The 12,571-nt window shown below is 63.3% G+C and overlaps 2 protein-coding genes across 2 annotated transcripts; both read right to left on the bottom strand.

Annotated features, from left to right (window-relative positions):
• Positions 1–73: 73 nt before the first annotated feature.
• On the bottom strand, positions 74–2,913 carry MRPS24 (mitochondrial ribosomal protein S24). The gene is made up of 4 exons (XM_071579025.1): positions 2,862–2,913; positions 1,641–1,703; positions 1,133–1,244; positions 74–403 (listed from the first exon to the last, which is right to left on the bottom strand). The coding sequence occupies exons 1-4, from the start codon at positions 2,886–2,888 to the stop codon at positions 120–122; spliced, it is 486 nt and encodes a 161-aa protein (XP_071435126.1). The 5' UTR covers positions 2,889–2,913; the 3' UTR covers positions 74–119.
• Positions 2,914–3,502: 589 nt separating this feature from the next.
• Positions 3,503–12,500, bottom strand: CNNM4 (cyclin and CBS domain divalent metal cation transport mediator 4). The gene is made up of 7 exons (XM_071579002.1): positions 11,087–12,500; positions 7,792–7,935; positions 7,203–7,337; positions 6,612–6,781; positions 6,404–6,503; positions 5,715–5,959; positions 3,503–5,318 (listed from the first exon to the last, which is right to left on the bottom strand). The coding sequence occupies exons 1-7, from the start codon at positions 12,489–12,491 to the stop codon at positions 5,121–5,123; spliced, it is 2,397 nt and encodes a 798-aa protein (XP_071435103.1). The 5' UTR covers positions 12,492–12,500; the 3' UTR covers positions 3,503–5,120.
• Positions 12,501–12,571: the final 71 nt, after the last annotated feature.

Below are 12,571 nucleotides of genomic sequence, written 5' to 3' on the forward strand. Positions count from 1 at the left end.
GCTGGCACTGGGAGCCACCTGTGCTGGTGGCACTGCCCCGGCAGGTGGCAGTGGTGGCACTGGGCATCCCGGGGTCCCTCAGCCCTGCCCATTCGCGGCCGGGCGTTTATTGCCGGGCACTACAGGTACTTGTAGACCACGCGGGCGGGCACTGTCTGCAGCTCCAGCCGCACGGGGCACTTGTAGAAGTGGCTCAGGAGGGTCTCTGTGTAGCCCACCAGGAAGTAGATCTTGTGTGGGGGCAGTGCCCGGCTCAGCAGGGCACACACCACCAGCAGGTTCCCGCGGCGCTTCAGCACCACCTCGTCCTGCAGCAGCCCTGGGAAGGTGCCGAACAGGAACCGCCGCAGGAACGTGTCCTCCACCGCCCGCTCGGCCGCGCCCTCCTCGCCACACAGGTTCCCTGGGGGCACAGGCACTGCTGGCACCGAGCGCTGGCACTGCTGGAACCCGGTGCTGGCATTGCTGGCACCAAGGGCTGGCACTGCTAGCACTGTGTGCTTGCACTGCTGGCACCGAGCGCTGGCACTGCTGGCAATGCTGGCACCATGTGCTGGCATCACTGGCCCCTTGTGCCCACCCCACACCACCCTGGTGCCACAGCACCCGTGTGTCCCATGCCCATGATGCCCTTGTGCCCCACACCTTCCTGTCCCCTCCATGTGCCCCCCATGGCTGTGGCCCCACTGTGCCCATGTGCCCCTTGTGTCCCCAGCCCCACAATGTCTGTGTCCCACCCCCACGATGCCCCTGTGCCCCTTGTGGCCCTGTCCCCAGTGTCCATGTGTGCCCATCCCCATGGCCCTGCGCCCCACATACTCCTGTCCCCACCCTGTTCATGTGCTCCATCCCCACAATGTCCCTGTGCCCCACCTTGATGCCCATGTGCCCCAGACACCCTTGTGCAACAACACCGACGTGCCCCACATGTCCTTGTCCCCAGTGTCCTTGAGCCCCATGTGTCCCTGTCCCCACAGTGCCCTCATGCCCCCCATGTCCCCATTTCACCACCCCTCTCCCAACAGGTGCCCTGTGTCTCCCATGCCCCAATTGCCAACCCCTGCCCCCACAGTGCCCCATAACTCCACCTGCCCACGCCCCTCCCGATTGTCCCCTGTCCCCCTGTACCCACCAGTGTGCAGGGACAGCCAGCCCTTGCGGTGGGCGATGTGGTGGGGGGCATGTGCCTGCTCGTAGGTCACCGGTTTGTCCCCTTTGCCCACCCGCACGCGTGCGGCACGTGTCTGTGGGGCAGGGGGTCAGGGGGGCACAGCCCACAGCACAGCCCTTCAGGTCTCCCCCTTTCCGTGTCCCCCATCCCCGTTCCCGCGTCCCCGATCTCTGTGTCCCCTGTCCCCGTGCCCCCCTCCCTGTGTCCCCATCCTCAAGGCTGTGCCCCTCAGTGTCCCCCACCCCGTGTCCCCATCCCACCCCAGTGTCACACCAACCCCAGTGTTCTCCCCACTGCCCCCCTCCCCATTGTCCCCCTCAGTGTCCCCCCTCCCCAGTGTCCCTCTCACTGTCCCCCCTCCTCAGTGTCCCCCCTCCCCAGTGTCCCCCTCACTGTCCCCCCTCCCCACTGACCCCCCTCCCCAGTGTCCCCCCCTCTCCCGTGTCCCCCGCAGTGTCCCCAGACTCACCTTGAGGCAGGTGGGGCTGGTGTGCAGGAGCCGGGCAGGGCCGGGCAGGGCCCGGGGCAGGACCTGGGGGTGCCAGGGCCAGGGGGGCCATGAGAGCCGAGCCCCCGGGACCCACAGTCCCTCTGGACCCACAGACCCCCCAGACCCACAGTCAACCCCCGGACCCACAGCCTGCCCCAGATCCACAGCCCTCCAGACCCACAGACCTCCATGGACCCACAGCCCCCCAGACCCACAGCCCCCCCAGTCCAGAGTGTGGGCGGTGCTGCTGGAGCCCCCGTGGCCCTGGGACCCGCCCATGGTGTCCTCTGAACTGGTGACACGTGCATTCCCAGTGTCCCCCACTCTCAGTGTTCCCCAATCCCAGTGCCCCCCATATATCCAGTGCTCCCATACCCCTGTCCCCCATACCCAGTGTTCCCAGTGTCCCCCTGCTTCAGTGCCCCCTTCCCCAGTGCCTCCCCACTCACTGTGCCCAGTGTCTCCCATATCTGTGTCCCCAAAGCCCCCCACACCCACCCCAGTCTAAACAACCCCCCTCCTCAGTGCCCCCCCAGTGCTCCCAGTCTCCTCAGTGCCCCCCCCCCCCCAGTGCTCCCAGGGCCCTCCCCAGTGCTCCCAGTCCCCTCCCCAGTACTCCCAGTGCCCCCTCCGCAGTACCCTCCCAGTGCCCCCACCCCAGTGCTCCCAGTGCCCCCACCCCAGTGCTCCCAGTGCCCCCACCCAGTGTTCCCAGTGCTCCATTCCAGTGCCCCAGTGCCACATTCCCGGTGTCCCCCCATTCCCGTGCCTTCCCCGTCCCCGTGTCCCCCATGACCCCCCTGCCCGCTGTTACCGATGGCCCCATTGCCCCATTCGGAGGTTCCCCCTCCCTCCCGGGTCATTCCCGTTCCCGGGTCCATCCCGTTCCCGGTTCGTTCCCCATTCCCGGTTCATTCCAGTTCCCGGGTCATTCCAGTTCCCGGGTCATTCCCATGCCCGGTTCGTTCCCGTTCCCGGTTCATTCCCGCTCCCGGGTCATTCCCGTTCCCGGGTCATTCCCATTCCCGGTTCGTTCCCGTTCCCGAGTCATTCCCGTTCCCGGGTCATTCCCGCTCCCGGGTCATTCCCGCTCCCGGGTCATTCCCGTTCCCGGGCCATTCCCGTTCCCGAGTCATTCCCGTTCCCGAGTCATTCCCATTCCCGGGTCATTCCCGTTCCCGGGCCATTCCCGCCCCTCACCCTCAGCGCTCGCGCTGCCGCCGCCATCTTGGATCTGCTCGGGAGCGGCAGCGCCCCCTGACGGCGGGAGGGCGGCAGTGGCGGGGGGGGCACTGGGAGGTACTGGGAGGGTACTGGGAGGTACTGGGAGGGGTATTGGGGATACTGGGAGGGTACGGAAGGCAGTGGGAGATACTGGGAGGGTACCGGAAGGGGTACTGGGCGTACTGGGGTACTGGGAGATACTGGAAGGGTACCGGGGGTACTTGAAGATACTGGGGATAGTGGGAGAGGTACTGGAAGGTACTGGGAAATACTGGGGGCACTGAGACGGGCAGTGGCAGATACTGGGGGTACTGGGACACACTGGGGGTACTGAGGGATACTGGGGGATACTCGGGGCTCTCCCGAGCAGCCAATCACCGCTCGCCTTTCCCGGCGTCCCGCGCACCAGAGCCAATCAGCGCCCGCCCCACGCAGCTCCTCTCCCGCCGCAGCCAATCACCGTCCGCTCTCCACCCGGGGGGCGGGGCCTCGTGCGTAAACAGCCCCTCCTTGAGGGTGAGGCCGATTTAAAGGCGCCGCGTCCCTTAAAGCGGCCCTGGACCCCCCCGCGGGTGCCACCGAGACCCCCCCCCCGCGAACCACAGCGGAGCCGGACAACAGATATAGACTTTTATTAACCATCTGGCAAAAAAGTCCCTCAAAAAACCCCAGGAACTAAAATCCCTCGCTGGCTTCCCAAGCGGGAGGGGCGAGGGAGAGGCGCAGAGCCGGCCCCGCCTCGCCCCCTCCCCTACTATACAAATCAAACCTGAACAATAAATAGGAATTCCTGGGGGAGGGGAAAGGGTTTGCATAGAGGAAGATTTAATAAAAAAAAGGGCTTTTTTGTCCTGGATTATTATTATTATTATTAATTATCATTATTATTATTTACCATTTATTATCTCTAAAAAAATCTCCCCGCGGAACGACCTACAGGACCTGATCGTCGAGATTAACAAAAATAATTCCCCTTCTCCCAATAACTTACAGAGCTCAAACCAGGGCCTTGTGCTTTGTGCGGGGGAGGGGGGCATGTCCCCCTTCCCCCAAACCGGAACTGAAGCCAGGGGGGTCCCGTTGGCTCTGGGGGTCCCCCGGCTGGGGGGGAGGGGACACATGACCCCCTCCTGCCTGTACAACTTTGGTCACTAGCGCTGAGACCCCAAACCCCCCCCAAAATGGGAGTCTGCCCTGCCCCCCTGGCCCAAGACCCTGAGACCCCCCCCAGGGGAGGGGGGGAAGGCACCGAAACCCCCTGGGGGATCCCTGGACTGCTCCTGGGGGAGGGGAGGTCTCGGGAATTGGGGGGGTCCTGGGATGGCTCCGGGGGCTCCAAGCCCTTCCCCGTGTCCCGGGCCAGCGGGAACAGGGGTTGGGAATGGGGAGCAGCTGCGGCACAGCCCGGGGGGTCCCTGACACCAAACACACCCCAAAGGGGCGGGGACCCCATCCTGGAGGGCCCAAAGTGGTGCTGGAGGACCCAAACGGCCAAGATGCTCATCCAGGACATCCCAAAGTGCTGCAGGACCCCGAGGGGCTGAGATTCCCATTCTGGGACATCCCAGAATGGTGCTGGACATGCAGGGGGCAGGGACCCCCCCAGCTCAGAATGGTGTGGGAGCCCCAAGGGCTAGGGAAGCCCATCCTGGGGGGTCCCAACACAGCAAACAAGACCTGAAGGGCTGGGACACTCATCCTTGGGCATCCCAAAGGGCTGGGATGTCCATCCCAAGGATTTGAGGACCAGGATGCCCATCATGGGAGTCCCAATGGACTGGGACATCCATCTCAAGGATCCCAAAAGTGTCAGGGCATCCATCCCAGGGCTCTCAAAGGGCAAGAACATCCATCCTGAGGATCCCAGAAGCCCAAGACATCCATTCCAAGATGTTGAAGGCCCAGCACGCCCATCCCAAAGATATTGAAGGCATGGGACCAAGGATCCCAGAAGCCCAGGACGTCCATCCCGAGCATCCTAGAGGCCAAAGACATCCATCCCAAGGATCCTGAAGGTCTGAGACATCCATCCCAAGGTGTTGAAGGCCCGGGACACCCATCCTGAGGATCCCAGAGGCCCGGGATGCCCCTCCCAGGGGTCCCCCTGCGGCGCTCGGGCCCCGCTGTCCCTGAGCCCTGTGGTAGTGCCGGCGGTGCCCTCTGTGCCGCGGCTCTGAGTGCCTCCTGGGGCAGGAGGCGGCCACGGCAGTGCCACCCCCGTGGCGGGCGTGGCGCTCACACGGCGTTCTCGAGGGTGCTGTGGGTGCTGCGCCGGCCCAGGCAGTTCCTGGAGCTCAGCAGCCCCGTGGTCTCATCGGTGGGCGCCGGCGGCTCGGGCGGCTCCGCCTTCACGGGGCTCTCACTGTCTGGGGACTGGGGGCAGCTGTCCATGAGTGAGGCTGTTCGGCCGCTCAGGTATTCCTGCCGTGTGATCTGCGCCGGGAGCACAGGGATGGGTAGGGATGGGTTGGGATGGGATGGGTTGGGATGGGGGAGGGAGCCCTGGGGCCTCCCAGCACCTGACCCTGCCATTGCCCGTCCCCTGGTGTTCCCATGTCCCAATTCCTGCTGTTCCTGTCCCCCTATTCCTTTTCCTGCTGTTCCCCACTCCCCATTCCCATTGCTCCCCATCCCCATCCTTCCCCATTCCCAACCCTGTTGCTCCCCATTCCCACTCCCACTGCTCCCTGTCCTCATTCCTGCTGTTTCCCCATCCCCATCCTTCCCCATCCCCATTGCTACAGTTCCCCATTCCCATTGTTCCCTGTCCCCGTTCCCGCTGTTCCCCCATCCCCATCCTTCCCCATCCCCACTCCCATTGCTCCCCACCTTGATGAACTGGAGGTCGGAGAGTGCCCGGAGGGTGAAGTCGGCCACGTACTGCCCACCTGCCCCGGTGCTGAGCTGGTTGTTGGTGCCAAGCTGGTTGTTGTTGCCCACCTGGTTGGTGCCCACCTGGTTGGTGCCCACCTGGTTGGTGCTGCTCATGGTCGACGAGAGCGACTCGGAGCGCTCGTGGTTGCCCAGGGAGGCAGAGCGTGCCAGGCTGCTGCCGTGGGATGGGGAGCGCAGCTCTGGGGGTGGCAGAGGGTGGGGATGAGACCCCTGAGCCCCTGGAACTGGGATGGGGCTGGGAGCTCAGTCTGGTCCCAAGAGGCCAGGACACCCACCACCCCAGGGCATCCCACACCCATCCTTGGGGCATCCCAGACCCACCCCAGAGCATCTCATGACATCCCACACCCATCCCTGGCGCATCCCACACTCATCCCTGGGGCAGCCATGAGGAGCCAGGATACCAATCCCAGGACATCCCACAGCCATCCCAGGACATTCCAAGAGGTTGCAGGAGCCATCCCATCCGTGATGCTCCACATGTGTCTGCTCCAGAACCCCAGAGCTGAGGCAGTGGGATTCAGTTCCGGAGTCCCAGAGGACATGCTGCCCGTCCCAGGGACAGCTCCCAGTGCCACGTGCAGCCCTTTCCTGGGAGCATCCTGAGGGATGGGGGTGCTCACCAGATCCAGGGCCAGGGGCCACGGCCATCACCCCGTAGTAGCTGAACGGTCCAGCCTCGAACTTCATGCACTCCCTGCCAGCCTCCACCTCCACCTTGCCCTGCCGGGGAACACATTCCATAATCCACAAATCCACACCCAGGGGATGAGACCCCCCCCCCCCTCCCTCCAGCATTCCTGGGGTATGCAGCCCCCAGGCCCCCCAGACCTGCAGGATGAGGATGAAGTAGTCAGCAGGCTTGTTCTTGCAGTACAGGAAATGCTGGGGGGACTTCTTATCCTCCTCGTTAAACTTCAGCTCCTGGATGACATCGGAGTATCGGAGCAGCCTCAGCAGGATCTTCTCTGACATTAAGGGAGGGCTGAAAAGGGGCACCTCTGGGACAGAGAAAAGGGGTCACACATGGTTCTTGTCCCTCCAGGTTGAAGTGCCACCTCCTCATCCCTTGGGATGGTGCCTGGGATGGGCTGCGCTCCATCAACAGCTCCCTAGAGGACAGCCCATGGATCCACCTCCAGGTCCCCAGCAAGGGCATCCCCAGCTTTTGGAACAGGATCATCCCAGAAGTCCCACCCCTTTGGGAACAAGATCATCCTGGAGGTCCCCAAAAAGAGCATTCCAAGTCTTGGGAAAAGCATCATCCCAGAGGTCTCCAGCAAGACCATTCCCTTGGGAACAGGACCATCCCAGAGGTTCCCCCCACTGGGATCAGGATCACTCAGGAGGTTTCCAGCAGGCCCCTCCTGCCCCATCCCGGGATTCCCTGAGCCACGGGCAGCTCTGCACTCCCGAGCTCACCGGTGGAGAGGAACCTGTGGGCGGCCAGGAGGAGCTGAGGGGACACCTTGACCTGCTCCTTCACGGGGCCCTTGAAGACCGAGAAGTCCCTGCGGTTCTGATGGTTGGTCACGCGCTTCCTGCTGCGGTTGTCGGCTGCGGGGAGAGCAGGGCTGGGGCAGTGGGACCCCGGGGCGGGGGGGGGGCGGTGAGCGTGACCCCGGCGGGACCGGATGGCACGGGGGGGGCGGGGCCCCGGCACAGGGAGGGGGGGGCGGGACGGGATTGGCACGGGGTGGGGAGGGCAGGACCAGGGGGGACGGGATCAGCATGGGGGGGACAGGACTGGGGAGACGGGATTGGCACAGGGGAGAGGTGGGACAGGATCGGCACGGAGCGGGGGGGCGGGGACAAGACTGGGGGGACGGGACAGGACCGGGGAGGGACAGGATTGGGACAGTGGGAGACGGGATCGGCCCGGGGTGGGAGAGGACTGGCCCAGGGAGGGCCAGGATCTCCCCAGAGAGCATCATGATCTCCCCACAGAGGGCCAGGATCTCCCCATGGAGGGGGGCACGATCATGGGAACACGGGGAGCCCCAATACCTACTGTAGGTGTCTGACTCATCCAGGATCTCAGACTTGATGATCTCCTCGATGACATCCTCCAGGGTCACCAGCCCCAGCACCTCGTAGAAGGGATCCCCTTCCCCCTCGTTGTTCACCTTCTGCACGATGGCCAGGTGGGACTTCCCTGCAGATACATCAGGATGTTGGAATGGGATGACACCAGGCTGGCCCTTCCCTCTCCAGAGCAATAAACCATTTCAAAACCAGATCATAAACCAGTTCAAACCCAACAATAAACCAGTTCAAACCCAAATGAGCCCTTGGGCTGGGCCCGGCTCCCAGGGTAATGACACTAATTAAGGCCAGGCCAGTAATTAAGGCTGGGACAGAGGCACCCGTGTGGCTGGAGCACCTGGGAGCTGCCCTGGGATGTGGGATTGGCCAAGGGCAACCCCGGGGTGGGATGGCACCGCAGCAGCCACGGCACTGCGAGCCCAGCAGCACCACAGCCACCAGGAACTGAAGCTCCCACTGAATCCCTCTCTCAGATTCCTTGGCAGCAATTCCAAGCCGATCCTGTCCCAGAGGAAATGCTCTGGACACCTGATGTTGACCTGATCCCAGAGCCAAAACATCCCAGGGTACAGAGCCAGGGGCCCTGGCCACAACCAGGAAGGTCCTTCCAGGCAGGAAAATCTTCCAGCCCTGGATTCAGGACTCCCCTCATCCCATTCCATCAGGATTCCAGCTAAATCCCAACCACTGAAGCTGCATCACCCTGCCCCAGCTGCTTCATGGAATGACACTTCTTCTGCTTTGTCCCAAAATCACATAAAACCAGCAAGAAAAACTTGTGGATGTTTCCATTTTCACCTGGAAAACCCAGGGAAACTGGGGCATGGAGAGGGCAGCCCAAAATAAAGGCACTTTCACCTCCTCAGGGCCTACCCAGGGTGTCCCACTCGGGCTTTATCATAAACCTGCCCTTCCTGACCCTCTCCACTCATTTTAGAGCCACAGGCCCCTCATTACTCAGGGAAAAGGGAATTATAGGGATGGGCCCTCTGGGTGCTCCTTGAAAAAGGTGGTGCCTGCAGGGTTGAGAATGCCCTGAAAGCTGCTCTTTGGGTCATTACAGCCCTTTGTGGCCTGTCTGCCACTGAGGACAGGGGACAGCAGTGGGGACAGTGGCAGGGACAGGGGACAGTGGCAGGGACAACAGTGGGGACAGGGGACAGCAGTAGGGACAATAGACAGCGGCGGGGACAGGAAAGTGGTGGGGACAGGGGACAGCAGTGGGGACAGGAGCAGGGGACAGTGGTGGGGACAGCGGTGGGAACAGCAGCAGGGCTGGCCCAGCTGAGTCAGGAGCTGCTCCCTGTGGGATGAGCAGCACAGGGAGTGGCCAGGACTCAGCAGACACAACCCAGGGCACCCAAACCCATGGGCAAAGGGCACCCATGGGGTCACCCCTGGGGGTGATGGACCCTGAGACCCCCTTTGGGACCCACATGGGCACAGGAAGCTCCCCACAGGGCGTTTGTGGAATGCTGGGATGCTGGGAGGGACCTCAAAACCCATCCAGTGCCATGGGCAGGGTCCCCTCCCACTAATGCACGTTGCTCCTTGGGGACTCCCGGGGATGGGGCAGCCACAGCTCCTCTGGGAATCCCATCCCAGCCCCTCCCCACCCCCCAGGGAAGAATTCCTTCCCAATATCCCACCTAAATTCCAGTAGGAAGTTATTTCCCCCTGTCCTGTCCCACATCCCTCTCCAGCTCTTGGAGCCCCTTTAGGCCCTGGAAAGGGCTCCAAGGTCTCCCCAGAGTCCTTCCTTCTCCAGGCTGGATATTCCCAGCTCTCCCAGCCTGTCTCCATAGGCAACTTCCCCACTCAAAGCCTCGTGCCAGGAGGAGAAAGTCTGGGAGAGGCCAGACAGGGATGTGGGAACTGTCACCCTGAGGCCAGTGACTGTGACGAGGACAGCTTTGACAGCCCAACCCCACAATTAGCACAGCCAGTTAATTACTCCCTCTGGATGCATGTCCCATTCCTGCTCCGGGGGGGATGAGGGCAGAGCCTCACCACAGAGCTGCATCCACAGGGAATTTGTGGGCTCAGCTCCAAAGCAGCCCCACCAAGTCCCTGCTCCTGACCCGGCCACGGCGAATGAGCCGCGGGTTACGGCGGCTTTGGGGCCGGAAGGAACACGGGCAAATCCCTTAAGCAGGATCCAGGCAGGGAGAGCTGCTGCCAGAGCCAGGATAACTCCAGCTCCCATGGCCTGGTTTTTGGGGCTGGGCCAGTCCTGAAGAGCCAGGCCTGGATGTTGCAGCTCCCAGAGCCTCGCCCAGGCTCCAGCCCAGCTCCAGCCCCAAATCCAGGCATGATCCCTCGGGAAGCTCCCACAAACCTCCTGATCTCGCACTGCTCCTGACACTCTGGGAAGTGTAACAGGAGCTGGGCAAGGTGTGGAGGCATGGATGGCCTTGAATTGCCTGGGATCACCTGGTACAGCTGCTCCAGAGCCAGGACCTTCCCTCCATCCCAGCCCCACACAGGAGCTGGGCAGGGAGGGAGGTCCCTGCCCAGGCTGGAAAGCTCTGAGGAGGGCAAATCCTTCCTGGGAGCTTTGCTGTGCCCGGTGGGCTCATCTCCCAGCAATCCCACACCCTACTCCCACTTCTCAGTGCCCTGATGGTGTGAGCAGGAAGCAGAGCAGGGACAGGAGCCAGCACTGAGCAGCTCTTGCCATTCCCAGAGTCAGGGAAGAGCTCAGAGAACAAGACTAAAAACAGGAGCTGAGCAATTCCCCATCCTGGTGGGTTCATCCCACTGCTCCTCCTGCTCCCTGTTTTCATTGTCCCGATGCTGTGAGTGGGAACTGTAGCCAGCACCAAGCAACCCTCACCATTCCCAGTGTCAGAAGGAGCCTGGAAGAGGGAGCCAAGCCCAAACCAGGGAGCCCAGCAATTCTCCAGCCATTACCCAAGGGCCTCTAGGGCTGATAATTAAAAATAAGGAGCAAGGAAATTCTCCCAAAGTGTTCCTGGAGGCTTCAAAGCCCAAAAAGCTGGGTGGTCACAGAAGTTTGGTGACCCCCAGGAGCCTCATCCCCTTGGGATCACAACCTGGAAGAGGGAGCAAAGCCCAAACCAGGAGCAAGAAAACACTCTTAAAAGGTTCCTGGAGGCAACACCCGGCTTGGTGACGTCCTGCCCACCCTCAGGTGCCTCAATCCCTTGGAATCACAGCCACCCAAAGCCACGAGCAGCCACGCCAGGCAGCCCCAAGGAGGGCAGAAATCCCTGGAATTCTCCCACTACCTCCCTCACCCTGCTTGAACTCCTCCAGCATGGTATCCAGCTTGGTGTCATGGAACACGACATGCACGGGGTGGTTGTAGAACTTGGTGATGGTCTTGAGGGCAGTGCAGTCGTCGGGGTCCACGAAGGCCAAGTCCTGCACGTAGAGGATGTCCATGATGTTGGCACGGTCGCCCTCGTAGACGGGGATCCGGGTGTAGCCACTCTCCATGATCTCGGACATGGTGTTGAAGTCCAGAATGGCATCGCTGCTGATCATAAAGCAGTTGGACAGGGGGGTCATCACGTCCTCCACGGTCTTGGTGCGCAGCTCCAGCGCTCCCTGGATCATGTTGAGCTCCTCCTTCACCAGGTCGTTGTAGGGCTCCGTCACCTTCAGCATCTCCAGCAGCTTCTCCCGGTTGTACACGGTGCCGATTTCCTGGCCCAGCAGGCAGTCCAGGAGCTTGCCGATGGGGTAGGACAGGGGGAAAGTCAGCACCATGAAGAACTTGGTCAGCAGGATAGTCTTGGCGCCCACGGCCAGCCCGTGCCGGGAGCACAGCGCCTGGGGCACGATCTCCCCGAGGATCACGATGCCGATGGTCGAGGCGGCCACGGCGCCGAAGCCAGAGCCGATGAGGTCGTCGAGGAGGATGGTGAGGGTGGTGTTGACCAGCACGTTGCCCAGCAGCAGCGAGCAGAGCAGGTAGTTGCCCTTCCTGCGGATGGGGCCGATCCTGCGGGCGAAGCGGCGCTCCCTGTCGGGGCCGCAGTTCTGCACGATACGCAGCTCCATGGGGTCGAGCGCCATGAGCCCCAGGTTGAGGCCGCTGAAGATGCCCGAGAGCACGAGCAGCGCCCCGATGAGCATCACCTGCAGCCACAGCGGCAGCAGCGGCTTCTTCTCCTCCAGCACCACGAGCTGCCCGTCGGGGCCGCGGTGCTGCAGCCAGGGCTGCCCGGGCCGGCGCTGCGAGCACAGCACGTACGTCTTGGCCTTCTCGTGCTTGCGCAGGGGCTGCACCCGCAGCCACAGGAGCGCGGAAGTGTCGCGGGCCTCGGCCGGGCCGGGCCGCAGCAGCAGGTCCTGCGAGCGCTCCCCGCATGTGTCGTTCAGACCCGGCCGCAGCTCGGCGAAGGCCACGCGCTCGGCGGCCTCGGGGCCCAGCCCCAGCCCGTAGAGCCGCAGCAGCGCCTCGCTGCCCTCCGTGAGCCGGATGGGCCCCGCGGCCGGGGCCGCCCCCGCCTGCTCGGGCTCGCGCGGCTTCGTGCTGCCCTCCAGTCGCAGCCCCAGCACCACGGTGTCGGCGGCGGGCGCGGCGCGAACGGGCAGCGCCAATAGGAGCAGGAGCGGCGGCAGGAGCAGCCCCGCGGGCCCCGCCGCGAGCCGGAACAGGACGACCCCATGGCCACGGCCGCTGCCGTCCGCCATCTTGGGCACTGGCGGCGGCCGCACGCACGGGACGGGCACGGCGCGCTGACGTCAGAGACTACGCCCCGCCCACGCTGTAA

Source organism: Pithys albifrons, chromosome 29 (genome assembly GCF_047495875.1).
Source record: "Pithys albifrons albifrons isolate INPA30051 chromosome 29, PitAlb_v1, whole genome shotgun sequence".
Lineage (NCBI taxonomy): Eukaryota > Metazoa > Chordata > Aves > Passeriformes > Thamnophilidae > Pithys > Pithys albifrons.

Bases quoted from the DNA above. Each gene is read 5' to 3' on its own strand.
- CNNM4 (XM_071579002.1), bottom strand. From the start codon at position 12,491: ATGGCGGACGGCAGCGGCCGTGGCCATGGGGTCGTCCTGTTCCGGCTC. The intron at 7,936-11,086 runs GTGAGGGAGGTA...ATGTATCTGCAG, and splicing joins GCTGGAGGAGTTCAAGCAGG to GGAAGTCCCACCTGGCCATC. The intron at 6,782-7,202 runs GTGAGCTCGGGA...TCTCTGTCCCAG, and splicing joins CCACAGGTTCCTCTCCACCG to AGGTGCCCCTTTTCAGCCCT.
- MRPS24 (XM_071579025.1), bottom strand. From the start codon at position 2,888: ATGGCGGCGGCAGCGCGAGCGCTGAGG. The intron at 1,704-2,861 runs GTGAGGGGCGGG...TGGCACCCCCAG, and splicing joins CGGCAGCGCGAGCGCTGAGG to GTCCTGCCCCGGGCCCTGCC. The intron at 404-1,132 runs GTGGGTACAGGG...CTGTGCCCCCAG, and splicing joins CTGGCTGTCCCTGCACACTG to GGAACCTGTGTGGCGAGGAG.